The sequence below is a fragment of the Tachypleus tridentatus genome, chromosome 8, assembly GCF_004210375.1.
Source record: "Tachypleus tridentatus isolate NWPU-2018 chromosome 8, ASM421037v1, whole genome shotgun sequence".
Lineage (NCBI taxonomy): Eukaryota > Metazoa > Arthropoda > Merostomata > Xiphosura > Limulidae > Tachypleus > Tachypleus tridentatus.
In genome coordinates, this window is record NC_134832.1 from 55,990,289 (window position 1) to 56,010,772 (window position 20,484).

General features: G+C 34.9%; 1 protein-coding gene across 1 annotated transcript in view; it reads right to left on the bottom strand.

The window, feature by feature from the left end:
* The window catches only part of LOC143222426 (lachesin-like), a 74,802-nt gene extending 54,589 nt beyond the window's left edge, over positions 1–20,213 (bottom strand). The window contains exon 1 of the mRNA XM_076448929.1: positions 20,032–20,213. Within this exon, the coding sequence (XP_076305044.1) occupies positions 20,032–20,116 (85 nt within the window). The 5' untranslated portion in view covers positions 20,117–20,213. The remainder of the gene's footprint in view (positions 1–20,031) is intronic.
* Between the last annotated feature and the right edge of the window lie 271 nt (positions 20,214–20,484).

A 20,484-nucleotide genomic window follows, 5' to 3' on the forward strand; every position in this document is an offset into this window, starting at 1 on the left:
TCAGTAAATAACACGAGGGTTGAATTTCTTATCGGAGCGTGCGTTTTCTTATAACAAAGCCACATCGTCAATCTGTTGTGTCACCCAAAAGGATACGAACCTTTGATTTTAGAGCTGTAAATCTGAAAACTTACCAATGTCCCAGCTGGGAACTTATTGGACATCGGTTTAGATGTCTGTAAGTGATGAATAATGAAGCATTGCAAAATCGTTTTCACGAATTCCCCTTAAACACATTTAATGGATAAGAAACGCTCACTTTTAATTAGCCAATATAGTCTAATTTATACATGCAAGTGAATGTGTCATTTTTTTCAGCAAGTGAGTTGTCACCTTATGTTTGCTGTAGCTGTGAAATGTAATATGTTTACTTTACTTTCTTTGCCATTGCGAGTTAAATCAGTGGTCCATTGTACTTTCAAAATAAAGTAAATCGTTTCGGTTCTCGTAAGTAACTGCATTAAGCAATTATCGTAAACTTTTGGTTAAGTTTCAACATACCACAAAAAGGTAAACTTTAAGTTCCATCCTTTCGTACAATAAATGGTAAGTTTGCGTGTTAAGTTCTGCACCTACTGGACTTAAAGCAATATTTCTTTGTCGATCACGTGCTCAGGAAGTTGTATGCGTCATGATAAAAACGGATATCCCTTTAAAGTTAGGGAAAAATCACTTCCAAATACGTTTACCTCGCGAATGTGGATGCTTCATTCTCTCCACAGGATTAGGTCGCAGAGAGAGTTAGAAAAATAAAAGGGAAATGGATACGTGGATAAACATTGTGTGATATGTTAGACGATTCGAACTGAGTTTCATTTCATAAGAAAAATATTTATTAAATTAATAACTCTTAGCTGTTCCTTCTCTGTTTGTTTGTTTGTTTTTGGATTTAGCGAAAAGCAACACGAGGGCTATCTGCGTTAGCCGTTACTAGCTTAACAGTGGAAGACTAGAGGGAAGGCAGCTAGTCATCATCACCCACCGCCAACTCTTGGGCTACACTTTTACCAACGAATAATGGAATTGACCTATAATTTATAACGCCCTCACGGCTGAAAAGGCGAGAATGTTTGGTGAGGTGGGAATTCGAACCCGTGACCATCAGATTACGAGTCGAACGCCTTCACCACCTGGCCATGCTGGGTCCTTCTCCGTTTTTAATCCATGTTCTCATAAATGGACCTTAAGGATGAATATTTAGTAAAATCTAAAAACAAAAAATGAAAAGGCCCCGACATGGCCAGATGGTTAACGCGTTCGACTCGTAATCTGAGGGTCGCAGGTTCGAATCCTCGTCGCACCAAACATGCTCGCCCTTTCAGCCATGAGGCCGTTATAATGGAACTGTCAATTTCATTGTTCTTCGTAAAAGAGTAGCCAACGAGTTGGCGGTGGGTGTTAATGATAGCCCTCGTGTAGCTTTGCGCAAAATTTGGAACAGACCGAACCAAATAACGAGAAATAAAACATTAAACTAGCAAAAGGTGAAAAATAAAATATGTCAAACTACCAAACTTTTAATTTAAATATAAATATTTAAAAGTTTATCTGAAGACGACAAAAGAAAGAGAAAGCGAAACTGATTTATATGAAAAGATCACAAGATTAGAAATAACCATAAAGGGTATCAAAATCGCTAGAATTGTGTTAAACACCGATAACAATCAGTGTTATAAAATAATATTAAACAGTCCTGCTATCTTTAACTTTCTCTCTGTCTTCTTACCCATTGTCTCTCATGCAATTTCAGTACAAGAAACAGAGAGGAAGGACCGAACTACAATGTAACACTACGACTAAAATAAGTTCCTAGGTCATTTTTCAGGTCACGCTTTTTTGCGTGAATCACTTCAGTCGGTTTGATTGAACACCTTCCATTCAGGTAAAAAAAAACTCACATTCGAAAGAAAATTATGTTTCGTGGTATGAAATGAAGATACCTCTGCTGAAACGTTTAACCGGCTGCGATCTTACACCTTTAACGGAAATTAAAAAAAAAACCGCAAAACTTTTGCGACCACAAAGTTTTAATAATAAAATTTTATAAACTACAAACATTTCAATACTTTTCTTCTCTCGAAAGCGGCATGAATACGATTACATTATATTAAACAATATGTACTGTTTACTGTAAAAGTAAAGCCCCGATAATAATAAATAACATGCATTATAAAGCTTGTTTGTTTGTTTGGAATTTCGCGCAAAGCTACACGAGGGTTATTTGCGTTAGTCATACCTGAAAAAGCAGTGTAAGACAAGAGGGAAGGAAGCTGGTCATCACCACCCACCGCCAACTTGTGGGCCACTACAGTACCATTATAATGACTGAAAAGGCAAACGTGTTTGGTAGAACTGGGGTTCGAACTCAGGTCAGGAACCCCTGAATTAAACAGCCCATTTCAGTGATCAACATAAAAAGTGTTTCTATGACTGTGTGAACATCTGGTTTCAAACACTAGAAGACGGCCCGGACATGGCCAGGTGGGTTAAAGCGTTCGACTCGCAATTCGAGGGTCGCGGGTTCGAAACCCTGTCACACAAAACATGCTCGCCTCCTTAGCCGTGGAGGCGTTATAATGTGACTGTCGATTCCACTATTTGTTGGTAAAAGAGTAGTCCAAGAGTTGGCGGTGGGTGGTGATGACTAGCCGCCTTCCCTCTAGTCTTACACTGTTAAATTATGGACGGCTAGCGCAGATAGCCCTCGTGTAGCTCTGCGCGAGATTAAAAAAAAAAACAAATACTAGAAATATCCATAAAGCAATAAAAATGTTCTTAGATCAAAGTTTCTTGCCAGGAATTTTACCTCAGAAACCTGTTTATCCCAGAGGACTAAACTAAAAAAATTAAAGTTTCTATTAGCGTTTGACAGAAAGTGGTTGTTAAGATATAGCTAAGCGTGAGTCTATTTTTAACGTGCTTACATATTTCAAACGTTTTTTTTTGTAGTATCTAATTTCGCTTTAGAGAAAATGAAAAATAGAATGGCACATGACAAAATCGTGTAAACTGTTCAATAAATTACAAAACTAATACGTTAAGGAATTCATTGAAACTTTTAATCATTCTATGATATGGCTCTGATTAATAGTTGTTGTTCCATTCCAAGCAAACAGGCCCTGCATGGCCAGGTGGTTAAGGCGTTAGACTCGTAATCTGAGGGTCGCGGGTTCGAATCCCGGTCGCACTCAAACATGTTCGCCCTTTCTGCCGTGGTGGTGTTATAAAGTGACGGTCAATCCCACTTTTCGTTGGTAAAAGAGTAGCCCAAGAGTTGGCGGTGGGTGGTGATGACTAGCTGCCTTCACTCTAGTCTTACACTGGTAAATTAGGAACGGCTATCATAGATAGAGCTCGAGCATCTTTGCGCGAAATTCAAAACCAAAGAAAACAAATATTAAAAATAAAATATCCCTATCTCTTTGTTACGACAAAATCTGCTTCACGTGCATGGAATCAGAAAAGATACCATTTATAACCAAATTTAATTTTTCATTCGGAGTCCGTTCACGAATGCTGAACCACGAAACTCTGAGACTGAAAAATGGTCCTATCAGTTACTTTGTGCGTCACTTCAAGTTGTGGTATGACGAATGACAATGTTAGCGGTTTTCATGGTATATAGAAGTTACTTCTTAATTAGCTCCATCGTAAACACGGTAAAAAAGTAAAACATGAACTGTAAATCAGTTTTGTAAAATATTTTCTTCAACATTACCCTGGATACTTGAAAACGTATTTGAAAGCTTACTGTATATACATGTAAAATTCCATTGTAATTTCTTATCAGATTTATGTACGTGTTAAAACACAATGAACAAAACAATTTAGAAAATAATATCTGACTTTGGATTGCTCATTTTCTTATAATAAAGCCACAGCGGGTTAAATGCTGAGTCCACCGAAAGGAATCGAACATCTAATTTTAGCGTTGTAAATCCGTATACTTATTGCTGTACCAGCGGGTGACATGACATTAGAATAGGCGTGAGAGGTGTAAAACAACGCCCTCTGGGTCACAGTTATATTTATCTATGACAATAAATGACAAAGGGCTCGGCATGGCCAGGTGGGTTCAAGCGTTCGATTCGTAATCCGAGGTTCGTGGGTTCGAATCCCCGTCACAAACATGTTCGTCCTTTCAGTCGTGAGAGCGTTATAACGTGTAGATCATTCCCATTATTCGTTAGTAAAAGAGCAGCTCAAGAGTTGACGGTAGGTGGTGATGACTAGTTGCCTTCCCTCCAGTCTTACATGCAAAATTAGGGACGGCTAGCGCAAATAGCCCTCGTGTAGCTTTGCGCGAAATTCAAAACAAACCAAACTTTCAAAGCAAAATCATTTTGTCGTACATTTGTTTCAAAATTGCTACTTATTGAAAAATCTAAACTTTGCAAACTGCACCCTCAAGAAAAAGAAGCATAGCTCTCAGTTATTTACCAACGAATAGTGGGATTGACAGTCACATTATAACGCCCTCACGGCTGAAAGGGCGAGCATGTTTGGTGCGACGGTGATTCAAACCCGCGACCCTCGGATTACGAGTCGAACGCCTTAACCCACCAGGCCATGCCGGGCCCTATTCCCAGTCGAAAACACCGAATATGTTCTCTACACATTGAAATTGAGTGAACACTTTTACTGGAGAAACGTAATTATAATCAGTGAAATTTGTCATAAGACAAATTACAGTATTTATTATATTATATTTTGTTATATTTTTAAGCCTTAGATTCCTTGCTTAGTCCCTCAAGAGTTTCTGGAATGAGATACAACTGTTTTGTTTACTGAAATGAAGTCCACTAATATTTGAGGGACTTCAATGCCATGAAATTTTAACGGATAAAAATTAATCTACTAATAAACACAAACATGTATATGGCGCAAAGAGACAGTTTGTTTGTTTGTTTTGGAATTTCGCACAAAGCTACTCGAGGCTAGAGCAGTGTGGCGTCATCACCAACCGACTCTTGGGTACCAACGAATAGTGGGAGTCACATTATAAAAGCATGTTTAAATCGGATTACGAGTCGCACGCCTTACGCGCTAGGCCATGCCGGGCCCAAAGAGTCAGTCTTAAAAGCGTTTAAATCGGTTCCTGGCAGTGGTGTTTCATATCTGTCAGTACCTAATTTTAGTCAATTATTAACGAAGGTAATTCTAACGGTGTGCGAACTCAGAGAATATTTATGTCAGTCAGTACCTCCTGAAATATTAGTCAGTTCTTAGCAAAGACGATGTTACTGGTGCAATAACTCGTGTGGTGGTCATTTGGATTATCCGCTAAACACGCCTCTCTAGGTTATAGCATTACAGCATTTAGCCTTAATAAAGTAAGCACGTGTGGTATGCAGCACTTGTGTCAAGGTTTCAATCCGTACAGCTTACTGACATGTTAATGTTCGTAATAGCTAACTATTTCTTGATTATTGTATATATACATATACATATCTTTTGATGTTCGGTTTTTATTTAACAATATTTATATGTTCCGTTTCGAAGCTAGCATTTGCAATCAATAGTTTGTCATTTTTTTGAGAGTTTTTAATAGTAATCTCAACTAGTCTCTTCTCAAGAAAACTTTCCAAAGTCTAGTGTTTTCAGGCTAACTATTTCTGTTCATATCGTATTTTATGTTGGGGCTGAGTCTGGCCTAATAGTTAGCGTCCTCGAACCACGAATACAAGGGCTCATCCGATTCGCACTATAATATTAGGACAGTGGGTGCAACTTAAAATAACCGACAAATTCTATGATTTAGTCAAACAAGTGTACCTAAATAGTTGGTGGTAATGCTGTTTAATAACTGTTTTCTCTCGAGTCTATTAGTTCAGTTAAAGATGCCTATGTGCATACGAGGTCAAAGTTAAAGACGGCTATGTCCATACTAGCTCAGCGTTAAAAAAAGGCTATGTGCAGGTATAGCTTAGTTAACAAACTAAATAGAATCTGTGTCCCATTTCCGACTCAGCATGGCCAGGTGGTTAGGGCGTCAGACTCGTAATCTGAGGGTCGCGGGTTCCAGTCCCCATTATATCAAACATGCTCGCCCTTTCAGCCGTGAGGACGTTATAAAGTGACGGTCAATTTCAATATTCGTTGGTAAAACAGTAGCCCAAGAGTTGGCGGTGGGTGGTGATGACTAGCTGCCTTCCCTCTAGTCTTACGCCGCTAACTTAGGGACGGCTAGCACAGATAGTCCTCGTGTCGCTTTGTGCGAAATTCAGGAAATAAACAAATTCATCTCTTTAAAACTTCTTGTATGTTCTGTGTCACTCACTAAGCCCTCAAAGTATGTGTTAAATTTGTACTTACTGCATAACAAAGTACGTGTTAAATTTGTACTTACTGCGTAACAAACTAACAAAGCATTGTTACTTTTATGTTTCCTTAACTTATATCGTTTAATTTGTGTTGTCTACGTGGACAAGTTGAAAAACAAACAAACAAGACATTTTTAGCAAAATCTTTCTTCCTTGCACAAAAACATTGTTTGTTATAACTTAAAAATAAGTAGAAAAAAAATAAGGTTCTAACACTTTTTCTCTTCTTTACTTTGGAGAGCACTCACCTTTCCACAACTGTCTACAGGCAGTGAAGGGTCATATAGATGTGGAACGTTGTAGGCTTGAGCGCCCACATCTCGCTCTCCTAATTTCTATTTCCATATCTATTGCTACTCCTATATATTATTTCTGTATGTCAGAGGTTAAGACTGATAGACAGTGTATCACCATCGCAATGTGGGTCCTACTTCTACAGTCACCTCCCAAACTTATGGTACATTTTATATCCCATATTTTAACTTGTTTCCTGAGATCTTTTCAAATAGTGCAGCATTTGTGGTTCGTTGTTTTATAATTTATTTTCTGGGCTTGTTTTTAGGTTATCACAAACTAATATAATTAGTTAGAGGTTTGGATTTGCTGGTTTTAACGCAGTCTTTCCTTTTGATTTTGTTTACCTAACTTGATTAGTATTAATTTTCTCTAAAATATATACATATAGTTGTTTTAAAATTAAACACGTCTTGTTTTTGTTTTGTTTTTTTCGTAGTTAAGCAAGAAGTTACGCAATGGGCTATCTGTGGTGTACCAACCACGGAAATGTCTTTCCTCTATTAGTGTCTTGCATTTCTTTAATATATGGAATTGTCGTTTTCAAATTAAGTGTTTCTTGTTTGTTTGAGGTTAAGCGTAGAGTTACGCAACGGGCTATCTGTGATATGCCTATCACAAAAATGTATTTCTTGCCTCTCATATTGGTGTTTTGTCTTTTGTTAATACAGAGGCTGAATGGTAAACGCTAGAAAGACATTCATGTACAGAAGAGTTTGGTAAGTAAGAAACAAAGACAGAAAACATAAACGATAAACCACAAGTTCTCTTAGCGAATAAACAACTCGTGTAGCGGTCTTGAATTTGTTTGGTTGTTAAAATCTTTAATAGGACACTAGGATTTCCTGAAATCATCTGTACGGTTTACAGTAGATGCGAACTATTTACAGGAAACGGTTCGATCACATAAACGTTTTATTTACAGATAAGCACCTTTGTCTGTTATTGAGATAAGTGAGTTTATAAGTAAATCTTTAAAATTCGACATCATATCTTTTTATTTTTTTTCCCCCAATATCGGAAAAATTATTATGTAATTATTGTTACCTTTCGTTATTGAAAAATATTCCAATGTTATCAAACTAATAGCTTCCATAACAATCTCTGCTAAAAATGGCTGTCAAAAATTATCTCGTTTGAAAAGCTAGCATCGATCGTTTGAGTACAAGAAGACCTTTAGAAGAAGGGATATGTTTCAAGGGACACTTAAGCTTTTAGCCAAGCGGTATTGGAAATCATCGGAAGATCTAAAACGTTGGTTCAATGAGCCAACAAGTGTTGACTTCATTTACACAAGTAGCCGTCGATGTAGAAAACGACTCTTCTTTTCCCCGAGGGTTTGGACAATCTTCACTTATTTGTTTTGACCTAGACCAGTGGCTGATGGGAATGTCAGAACGCTGCAAGTCCCTTGCGATAGTTCAAGAGTCGACGAAACTTCTAATTAATTTGTTTTTGGTTCCGCAGCTAAGACTTTAGAAGCGTCATAATACCACTAAAGTGTTTAGTTTTATAATCACTCCTCAGCAGTGAGAAAACAAACAATTCTTACGCTTTCATGTCGCTTTACTTTACAAAATATTTTTTTAACAGCGACCAAGAAAATAATTCTTACGTTTTCATTTCGTTTCTATCACAAAAACATTATTAACATAACTAAATTTCTCTTATAATAAAAGCGTTACGTGAAAATGATTCACTAAATTACAGAGAACGAACCTGCTAAGTAACATAGTATTATTTTAATATCCGATTTTAAACAATTCTCTACGGATGTTAGCCCTTAAAGGGAAAAACTTTGCTCTACAATACCTTCACGAATCATATTATTGCATTTTACATTTTAAAACTGTTTCAGGACTACATAACTTCAGGCTACAGGGCTTCAATATCTTGATACCAAAAAATATTTAAAGAGAAATACAAAATGTGTTTTGTAGTTCACTGAATCAAACAGAAAACTGTCTGTTCTCACTGGTTCCTAGACATACGTTATGAAATACTTGGTTGATTAACACCGAGTAAAATAATATTGAGGTAAAAAGTATCACGTTGACAAGGAAATTGAACGAATTATAAGTCTTAGTTAATCACATAGTGGCAGGTAAATTAGCATTGTACATTAAGCAAGAGTAGTTAATCATGTGGCTTTATTTCAAATATCTTACACGCAATGACTGATGGCGTTTGCACACGAAACTCTTTGCACCAAGCTACACGTGTACAAAGACCCCCTTTTAAAGAAATACCTGCAAGAACGTTATTGTAGGTTTAACTTATGAAAATAATTCTCAAAAAAAAAAAAATCTATGGTATTAGCAAGAACTGGAATTTTGATTAACAACTCTAAATAGAAAGAGCTGTTTCTTTTTTAATTCATAGAAAATACTCTATACCTTAATTTACTGATACAAGATGTTTTATAGCAAATTCTCCTTACTATAAATCTTCAGCTAGCCGACGTTATTTTTTAAACCATTTTTGAAAAAACATTTCTAAACAAATTCATGTTAAAATTTCGTGTTCACCTTTAAGTCTCGGTATGACTTTAACCCTTTGAACAGCGCTGTTATACGAATCTTCAGTAATACTCGTAATCTTCATAAGAACTTTAACTTATGAAATAAACTTTCTTGAAGAGTCTTTGGTAATTTTTTTATTTTTAAACCTATGTTATGGTGTTCATTTATTTTGAAATCGTAATTCACTTCTAATGTAAACTAAACAAAATTCTGTAATATCTAACCTTCACTGTTTCTCGTTTTCAGAATAAAACTAATTTAAGTTGCATTCAAGTTTAACTACGAGATGATTAATATTTTAACAATTGTTTAAAAACAAACAAAACTGACTTTACCATAACCTTTAACCTTGGAATCTACTGCACAAAATTCTTAAGTATTTCTTTTAATGTCTAACTTTACATACGTAGCTTTGATAGAACTTTCTTTGATCTATGGAGTAACATTGTTAACCTCGAGACTTGAACGCCTAATAACTAGAAACACAGCGTCCTTTTCGTTTGGTTTGAATTTCGCGCAAAGCTACACGAGGGTTATCTGCACTAGCCCTCCCTAATTTAGCATTGTAAGACTAGAGGGAAGGCAACTAGTCATCACCAACCACAGCCACATCTTGGGATACTTCTTTACCAAGGAATAGTGGGATTGACAGTCACATTATAACGACACCTCGGCTAACAAAGCAAACATGTTTGTCGTGACACAGATTCATACCCGCGACCCTCAGATTACAAGTCGAGTGCCTTAACCACCTGACCATGCCGGGCCCAGCGTCTTTTTCCTTTACTATGTATACAATACACGGAATCCTTAAACTATGTTGTAACTATAAACACCTTACAGTTTAAACAAAATGTAACTACATACACCCAACACTTAAAACCATGTTATAACAACATTGTAGCTTAAAAACATCTATAATCACCATATAAAATAAATTATACTAAAATAACTGTTACATCTACAAAGCAGCTACATTCTAATCTTGTAAATCATAAGTCATCCCCCATTTTCATTCGAAACGTTACGCCTATTAAACATTAACTTAAGTGTTAGAATAACACGTAGGTTCAAGCAGTCTTAATATCATAGAAACAAAACAAAAACCCGATAACCGGAGCACATTCGAAAGGTCCACCTTTCTATCAAAACATTAAATTAAAATTATTTTTTAATATTACGCTTAATCATAAATTTCTATGTTTAAAACCGATTATTAATAACCCTATGTTGTTCTCAACTTGTTTAAGTTAACTTTCTCAACTTCGCTTTTTCCCTCATTAACCTGTTCAGTGCCGTAGACGAGATAACTCGTCCAAGCCGATCGGTAACACAGTGCCACGGACGAGTTAATTTGTTCTCAATAATACCTATCTTCAACGCCAGATGTCAGCACCACACATGCATTTGACCTACTTACAAATTGTTTCACTTTCGATCCAAAATCCAAAAAAAGTTACAAAAGGAAGAAGCACTACAGTTGTATTATAGCAGCTGAAATACTTGACAGTCAACAGGTTAATTCTACACTAACTCTCAAATTTCCCTTTTCAAGACCAACATTAATTTTGTTTTATTTCATAACAAACTCTTTATTTTTTTGATAATTGAAAACGTATATGAAATAAAATACAAAATACATTTACTTATGTTAATAGTCACACAATGATTATTTCTCTGTCCTCCTGCTGGAAATATGGATAAATATTCTATATAGTCAAGTGCTGATCTAACCTTATGATATATGTACGACTGGCAAAGGTAAAACTTAGTTAAACCTGACAAATAATGGCCATCTTGTGCTTAGAAAAACAAAACTAAAAACCTTTATTCACTGCGACATGGTTTAAATTTTTTTCAGGATAAATTTTAAGACTTTTTTTCTCTCTTTTTTCGTTTGTTTTAGTGGTTTTTTTTTCTTTTAAAATATAAAATGGAACTTCGTAATGGGAAACCCCTGTAAAAGTGTTTCTGGTGCATGACAGGCATGTGGCTAAACCGAAACATAAACTGGGTGGAGATAGGGAAGACACGGTAAACTTAAACATTGGAAGTAATCGTTTTTCACACGTGAATCACATTCTTAAGGAAAACAACTAAACCTTGAATGTTAATAGTATCACAATATATATTCCATGGTAATGTGTTTTTTTTAACTTGGTATAACAGATGATAGGAATGTATCTCGGAACGTCTGGTATGGATATTAACACTTTTATTAATAAAGCAGAGAACAACTTTTCGATCTTCATAGGTCATCTTCAGGTTTGTTTGTTTTTGAATTTCGCGCAAAGCTACTCGAGGGCCATCTGCGCTAGCCGTCCTTAATTTAGCAGTTTAAGACTTGAGGGAAGGCAGCTCTTGGGCTACTCTTTTACCAACGAATAGTGGGATTGACCGTCACATTATAATGCCCCCACTGCTTAAAGGGCGAGCATGTTTGGTGTGACCGCGATTCGAACCCGCGACCCTCAGTTTAAGAGTCGAACGCCTTAACACACTTGGCCATGCCGGGCTTCTTGAGGTTAACAAAGAGAGAGTTTGGAACGTTGTTTTCTGCTTTAGTAGTAAAAGTGTTAATACCCATACAAGCTGTTCTGAGATACATTTTTACTTCTAGTGAGTTTGTCGTCATGAAGACGACGGCAGTGTTCGAGTCACTATTTTAAGAAGGCGCGTGGGCATTATATTCCCAACTAAATAGGTATTTCATTCAATCTGTTTCTAACCTAGTCACTATGTATTTCTAAACTCACTCATATTTTAAATAAATAGATTCTTGATTTCACTTATAAGATAATTCCATATCATAGATACATGTTGGATGTCGAATAAATCGTTTGTATATATATATATATATATATGCAGTAAATAAAGATTATTTTTTTATATATTTTTTTCAGATTTGACTGAAATTATTCCTGGTATATACGCAACCAGTTTGAACTATGTTACGACAAATACACCCTACAGTTCAAACAGTAAGTACCTATATACACTCTAGATTGAACAATGTTGTAACCCTCTTGTTACATTCACATTGGAGGAATTCGTCAGAACAACTCGACATCTTTTGTTATTTCGAACTTAACGATCGATATTTCATTTTTAAACAGAATAAAAAAACAACATTTAATAAATAGTTATCAAACTCATCTCAGTGGGAGAAACTAGAATCAACTGGTTTCAAGATTCAGTGGATTTTATACAAATATTCGACCATGTTAAGTTTTGAAGCGCTGACGTTCTCGCGTATGTTGAGTTTTCGAAACGTTTAAATATTACACAAATAAGTAATATTTTTGCTTTTTGACATTTCCTTTAAAAGTTTGAATCATATATTGGTTTCCGTTGTTCTGGATTTTACGGATTTTTTTCACACTGCTTCACGTGGTACTTTGTTTAAACATTCTATTTGAGAAGATGTTTTAAATAGGCTTAGCAAGAAAATAGAAATAAAAACTGTTGGTTTAACAAAGGATTCTTCGTCCGTATTACCAAGTTCTAAATGTAATAAATGTTTCTGTTTCTTTTGTTAGTAAAAATGTTTGTCGAAGTATCTTTATATCTTATATAAAAGGTTTTCCGTCTCCTTGAATATAATATCGTCATATTTTAAAAGGTTTTCCGTCTCCTTAAATATAATATCGTCATATTTTGAAAGGTTTTCCGTCTCCTTAAATATAATGTCGTCATATTTTAAAAGGTTTTCCGTCTCCTTAAATATAATATCGTCATATTTTAAAAGGTTTTCCGTCTCCTTAAATATAATGTCGTCATATTTTAAAAGGTTTTCCGTCTCCTTAAATATAATGTCGTCATATTTTAAAAGGTTTTCCGTCTCCTTAAATATAATTTCGTCATATTTTAAAAGGTTTTCCGTCTCCTTGAATATAATGTCGACATATTTTAAAAGGTTTCCGTCTCCTCAAATATAATATCGTCATATTTTAAAAGGTTTTCCGTCTCCTTAAATATAATGTCGTCATATTTTAAAAGGTTTTCCGTCTCCTCAAATATAATGTCGTCATATTTTAAAGGTTTTCCGTCTCCTCAAATATAATATCGTCATATTTTAAAAGGTTTTCCGTCTCCTTAAATATAATGTCGTCATATTTTAAAAGGTTTTCCGTCTCCTTAAATATAATGTCGTCGTATTTTAAAAGGTTTTCCGTCTCCTCAAATATAATATCGTCATATTTTAAAAGGTTTTCCGTCTCCTTAAATATAATGTCGTCATATTTTAAAAGGTTTTCCGTCTCCTTAAATATAATATCGTCGTATTTTAAAAGGTTTTCCGTCTCTTTAAATATAATATCGTCATATTTTAAAAGGTTTTCCGTCTCCTTAAATATAATTTCGTCATATTTTAAAAGGTTTTCCGTCTCCTTAAATATAATATCGTCATATTTTAAAAGGTTTTCCGTCTCCTTGAATATAATGTCGACATATTTTAAAAGGTTTCCGTCTCCTCAAATATAATATCGTCATATTTTAAAAGGTTTTCCGTCTCCTTAAATATAATGTCGTCATATTTTAAAAGGTTTTCCGTCTCCTTAAATATAATGTCGTCATATTTTAAAAGGTTTTCCGTCTCCTCAAATATAATATCGTCATATTTTAAAAAATTTTCTGTCTCCTTAAATATAATGTCGTCATATTTTAAAAGGTTTTCCGTCTCCTTAAATATAATGTCGTCATATTTTAAAAGGTTTTCCGTCTCCTTAAATATAATATCGTCATATTTTAAAAGGTTTTCCGTCTCCTTAAATATAATTTCGTCATATTTTAAAAGGTTTTCCGTCTCCTTAAATATAATATCGTCATATTTTAAAAGGTTTTCCGTCTCCTTAAATATAATGTCGTCATATTTTAAAAGGTTTTCCGTCTCCTTGAATATGTCGTCATATTTTAAAAGGTTTTCCGTCTCCTTGAATATAATGTCGTCATATTTTAAAAGGTTTTCCGTCTCCTTAAATATAATGTCGTCATATTTTAAAAGGTTTTCCGTCTCCTTGAATATGTCGTCATATTTTAAAAGGTTTTCCGTCTCCTTGAATATAATGTCGTCATATTTTAAAAGGTTTTCCGTCTCCTTAAATATAATGTCGTCATATTTTAAAAGGTTTTCCGTCTCCTTGAATATAATGTCGTCATATTTTAAAAGGTTTTCCGTCTCCTTGAATATAATGTCGTCATATTTTAAAAGGTTTTCCGTCTCCTTAAATATAATGTCGTCATATTTTAAAAGGTTTTCCGTCTCCTCAAATATAATATCGTCATATTTTAAAAGGTTTTCCGTCCCTTAAATATAATGTCGTCATATTTTAAAAGGTTTTCCGTCCCTTAAATATAATGTCGTCACATTTTAAAAGGTTTTCCGTCTCCTTAAATATAATGTCGTCATATTTTAAAAGGTTTTCCGTCTCCTTAAATATAATGTCGTCATATTTTAAAAGGTTTTCCGTCCCTTAAATATAATGTCGTCATATTTTAAAAGGTTTTCCGTCTCCTTAAATATAATATCGTCATATTTTAAAAGGTTTTCCGTCTCCTTAAATATAATGTCGTCATATTTTAAAAGGTTTTCCGTCTCCTTAAATATAATGTCGTCATATTTTAAAAGGTTTTCCGTCTCCTTAAATATATTGTCGTCATATTTGAAAAAGTTTCCCGTCTCCTTAAATATAATATCGTCATATTTTAAAAGGTTTTCCGTCTCCTTAAATATAATGTCGTCATATTTTAAAAAGTTTCCCGTCTCCTTAAATATAATATCGTCATATTTTAAAAGGTTTTCCGTCTCCTCAAATATAATGTCGTCATATTTTAAAAGGTTTTCCGTCTCCTCAAATATAATGTCGTCATATTTTAAAAGGTTTTCCGTCTCCTTAAATATAATATCGTCATATTTTAAAAGGTTTTCCGTGTCCTCAAATATAATGTCGTCATATTTTAAAAGGTTTTCCATCTCCTCAAATATAATGTCGTCATATTTTAAAAGGTTTTCCGTCTCCTCAAATATAATGTCGTCATATTTTAAAAAGTTTCCCGTCTCCTTAAATATAATATCGTCATATTTTAAAAGGTTTTCCGTCTCCTCAAATATAATGTCGTCATATTTTAAAAGGTTTTCCATCTCCTCAAATATAATGTCGTCATATTTTAAAAGGTTTTCCGTCTCCTTAAATATAATGTCGTCATATTTTAAAAAGTTTCCCGTCTCCTTAAATATAATATCGTCATATTTTAAAAGGTTTTCCGTCTCCTTAAATATAATGTCGTCATATTTTAAAAGGTTTTCCGTCTCCTTAAATATAATGTCGTCATATTTTAAAAGGTTTTCCGTCTCCTTAAATATAATATCGTCATATTTTAAAAGGTTTCCCGTCTCCTTAGATATAATGTCTTTATTTTCTTTTATCTATAATATTTCATATGGATCAAACCATCATATATTTATATGTGAACATGCAGCTTCTTGCACGTTTGTTTCATTAATTGATCGGAAGGGGGCTCTTTCTCTCTAAATTTCACAACAGAAACGTAATTACATAAAGTTCAAATTTCATGCAAAATATATTGTTGATAGGCAAATACTAAAATACTTATTTTGTTTCATTAGTGATAATTGTAATAGCCTGGATGATCGAGGTCTTGTAACAGCTATTTAAAGCACCTTAAAAACAGGCTGGTGCTTTAGTAAAGTGTATGTTTCGTTGCTTTTGTCTCCTGGTGACACGAATACCAAACACCGTGATAAGTGGCGAAAAACAGGTATATTAGAAAACTAAAACTTAATATCTCTGTTGTGTCGTAAAACTTGTGTGATAACAAAACATTTCCCACTCGGTTTCTTGCTATCTACGACACATCCCGTTGTCGACAGCGAACTCTTTGTATCTTAGTTACGTTTTTTGTTTATATAGCATAAAGATGGTTCACTGTTGTGTCAGTTTACTGTGTTTATTACACTGATATTTAGAATTTCCAGTTAAACTTCTTTAAAATTTACACACAAAAAACAACCCTACGTTCAGGAAATTCCGCTTTACTCAGTCATTGCGAAGCCCAAAACAACCATGTTTTCAGTGATTTTGCTTAACGGTCTTCATACAGTAACTTTAGGGTAAATAATTTGTTAATGAAAGCATACATTTCGGTGTTTTATAATATATTGTATTATAAATCGATGGAGTAGTTTACGTAATGTTAAATACAAATCAATAGACAAACATAATCTTTACGTCTATGACATGTTTTTCATAAATTAATAAAACAATCGTATTGGAGAACAATGTTATTTTGCCACAGTAAATTTCAGTTATATTTGATCTTCAAATATTGAGACATTGTTTCTTTTGAATTTCGCGCAAAGTTACAAGAGGGATATCGGCGCTATCCGTCCCTAATTTAGCAGTGTAAGACTATAGGGTTTGGTTTGTTTTGAATTTCGCGCAAAGCTACACGAAGGCTATCTGCACTAACCGTCCCTAATTTAGCAGTGTAAGAGTAGAGGGAAGATAGCTAGTCATCACCACCCATCGCCAACTCTTGGGCTACTCTTTTACCAACGAATAGTGAGATTGATCGTAACTTACAACGTCCCCATTGTTGAAAGGGCGATCGTGTTTGGTGTGACGAGGATTCGAACCCGCGACCCTCGGATCACGAGTCGAGTGCCTTAACCATCAAACAATGCTATTCTTCTGCCAGCTTGGATCTCAGTTATGTTTGATCTTTAAATATTAAAAATCACCTTCTTATGTTAAGCCTAATTTTGTTGTTGCTTCCCACTGAAAGCTTGCGTGTGGTTAAGTTTACAGTAATAAATGTATCGAGCAGTTTTAAGAGAAGTAATTCGCTTTTAAAGTCTCACATATTTATTGTGATTCCACTTGAGGGTTAACGCTCATCATTCGCCGTTCGTTTTACAAACCACGGCTCTTTATTTACATGTTATATGTTACAGTTTCAGGCCGATAGTGTAATAGTATATTACTATTAATTTTAGAATGCATATATAATTACGATAGAATAGTGTTAGCTTCGGCAGACTCCATTGATCGATTATTTGGAAACTTGAATTACGAATGGATCAACACGCTCTGCTGTTGAGAGTAAATCACTGTCAACAAATGTGATTTACATGTATTAATTTCTGAGATACTGCTAACATTTAATGAGGCGTGACGTAAAGGTTTAGATATTGTTGACCAGCTATAGTTTGTCTCCCGAGACGCAATTAAAATGGCAGTTGAGTCACCAATAAGTATCAAGATGAAAATATTTATGGGTTTCTTCATGTTGGTGTCTTAATAAATTCAGTGACCGGAAATGACGAAACACAAATACAAATGTTCTTATTTTACCGTTATAGACCAAAAAAAATTAAATATAACAGTAAAGATTTTTTATGGTACTTTCCATGATAAATATGTCTTATATATATACAAAAATACGTATGGAACATATTTTGGAAGCTGGAATGCTTAAAGCAATTTTGGAATCGCTATAAAACGTATATAGTAAGGAAGAGATCAGAGTGAATTTCAAACGTGCAGCGTATAGTTATCTATAATATCCAAAGCAAGACTGTTGTTGTTTTGAATTAAGCACAAAGCTACACAATGGGCTATCTGTACTCTGCCCAACACGGGTATCGAAACCTGTTTTTAGAGTTGTAAGTCCGCAGACATACCGCTGAGCCACTGGGGAGGGGAGGCAAACCAAAACTGAAAAATAAAACTTGAAGTTCACAAGGACTAGATATAGCTCCCCCCATCTGAATCCACCATGTTCAACTACAAATTTTTGGAGGCTTACATACTGGTAATAGAAATGTATCCAATTATAGTTATATTTACACTCGATACTCATAAGACACACGTTTAGACCTTTCTCGATAATCTAACATTAATCACTGTTGACAGGTGGTAACTTTGTAAGCTTTTTTCTAGTCTTTCCTACTGGGCTCCCCGCTAGGGCAGCGATAAGTCTACGGATTGACAACGGTAGAATCAGGGGTTCGATTCTCTTCGGTGGGCTCAGCAGATAGCCCGATGTGGCTTTGCTATAAAAAAAAACACTCTCCTTCTGGTTTTCTTACTCACACGTGTGTCATGACCTTTCTTCTTAGAACAAATAAGCATTATTCAACCTTCCTTTAGTCGCTGAAACCTCGATGTTAGACATACACACCTGTGACTAAGCGAGAGTGAGTAACAGCAATTTGAACTCGATAGGAAACACTGTCGAGCAGTTTGTTTTTGTTTGTTTTTTTTAGCAGAGTGTCTGACAGACAATTCGAACCACGCAAGAACAATAAACGCATTATAACGTAAAGTTAAACAAAATATTAACCATGCAAAATATCATTAAATCGGGTACGTGTTAAATAGCCTTCAAATAAAAATTTTGTTACGTTTTAGATAAAAATGAAGCGACTTGGAGAATGTAATACTATTGACATGATAAGTCATAATCTTACTTTTGAAACATATCTAGTTTATTAACAACTTATTTATTAACAACTTACTTTGGGACGTCCCCTTGTGTTAATACTTATCTCGGGACACTTCCGTGTGTTAATAACTTATCTAATTTAAATCTCCGTGTGTTAATAACTTTAAGTCAGAGAATTGTGATGCGTTATTAACTTACCTTGAAGATCCTTACTGTTGCGAACTTATCTAGGTGTTGTTCATATGTGTTACGAACCAATCTCAAGTAACACACTGTGTGTTGCTAACTTCTCTCGGGTACATCCTCGTGTGTTATTAATAAAAAAGTGAAATGTAACCTTAGTCTCTGAAAAATGACCTTGAGTCAATTATGTTTTACTATTAATAATATAGCGAAGTGCAAAACCAGTTTTATTGAGTAATATTTACGATACAATAAAGAGGTGAAGTAAGTTCTGATGGATTGCGTTCGATATCTTTATTTATGTTGTATACTAGATATAGAACTATTGCTGTTATGTCGGGAAGTATTTCCCCCCATGTTATGGGAATTGTTTGTTTGTTTTGGAATTTCGCACAAAGCTACTCGAGGGCTATCTGTGCTAGCCGTCCCTAATTTAGTAGTGTAAGACTAGATGGAAGGCAACTAGTCATCACCACCCACCGCCAACTCTTGGGCTACTCTTTAACCAACGAATAGTGGGATTGACCGTAACATTATAACGCCCCCACGGCTGGGAATAAACAGTTATAACTTTAGTTTCTGAAATCAGTTTTCAGTAGCCCTGCAGATATAATAAATTCATTAACGTTCCTATAACTTATCTGTGACTTCCCGAAGTGTCACGAGTTAATCTTCTGCACGTAACCACCCACAATATGGCGATATTGTTTTCTTTTGTTCCAGGCCAAACACAAGTCATAATGCATTAAGTTTGATGTTTTAGAACTATAAGCTACCAAGAGACGATCGATTGATGCGAAGCGTAAGGCTATCTTCCTCAATTGTTTTTCTCAGAAACGTTATTTATGCGAATAGAGTTGAATGTAGCCTTCAACAAAGTAGGAAGAAGTTTGATATCTCAGACAGCAACCTAGCAAGGAAGCTTTGCTCTCTTAACCAACCTCCCTCATATTGTTTCATTAATGGCATACGCACACGAGAGTTTCAGTATCAAAGGTTCTCTTGATGAGTTCTTTTAAATAAAAAGACACGTACTAAAAATCTCGAAGAAACTTATCAATACGAAACAAGAAGTTTGTATAATTAATAAAAACAACTGTGGGTATAAAGGAAAAAGTAAGTAAATACATCGAAAAATGCGTTCTATATTTTCACTTCAAGTGTCTTTCTATGTGATTTGTCGTCAGTGATCGGCGCGACTGAGTAAGAAACTTCAAACACTTTCTTAAATTTTTGTGTCTTACCTGTTGTAAATAACTGCGAAGAAGTCTCTAGGTAAAAAATCTCCGTGAATAACAGCACTACTGGCCACATTCTTGTTGTTGTCATGAAGATGGTCAAGCGATTCGGTACAGTTTTGCTCTATGTAAACCTCACAGCTAAACTGTGTCAGGAAAAATGAGAACGAGGTCCTCTCTCGAGCTTTGCTCGGTCTACAACTAGTCACGCGCTCTTCTAACATTTATATATATCCACGCTGACGCTCGCAACAAGGCTCACCGACAAGGATCTGCATTGGCTGAAATTCGCAGCTTTGTCAAACACTTTAAAATAGTTTTCTTTTTAACTTAAAGTTCCATAGTTTCTAAACATTCTAGCTCTTTGTTTCTCTTCGGCTCAGAACTGTTTTACTCACACAACTTTCATGAATTACTTCCGCATATTTCTCGTTTTCATTCCTTCTCCTTTCAAGTCCA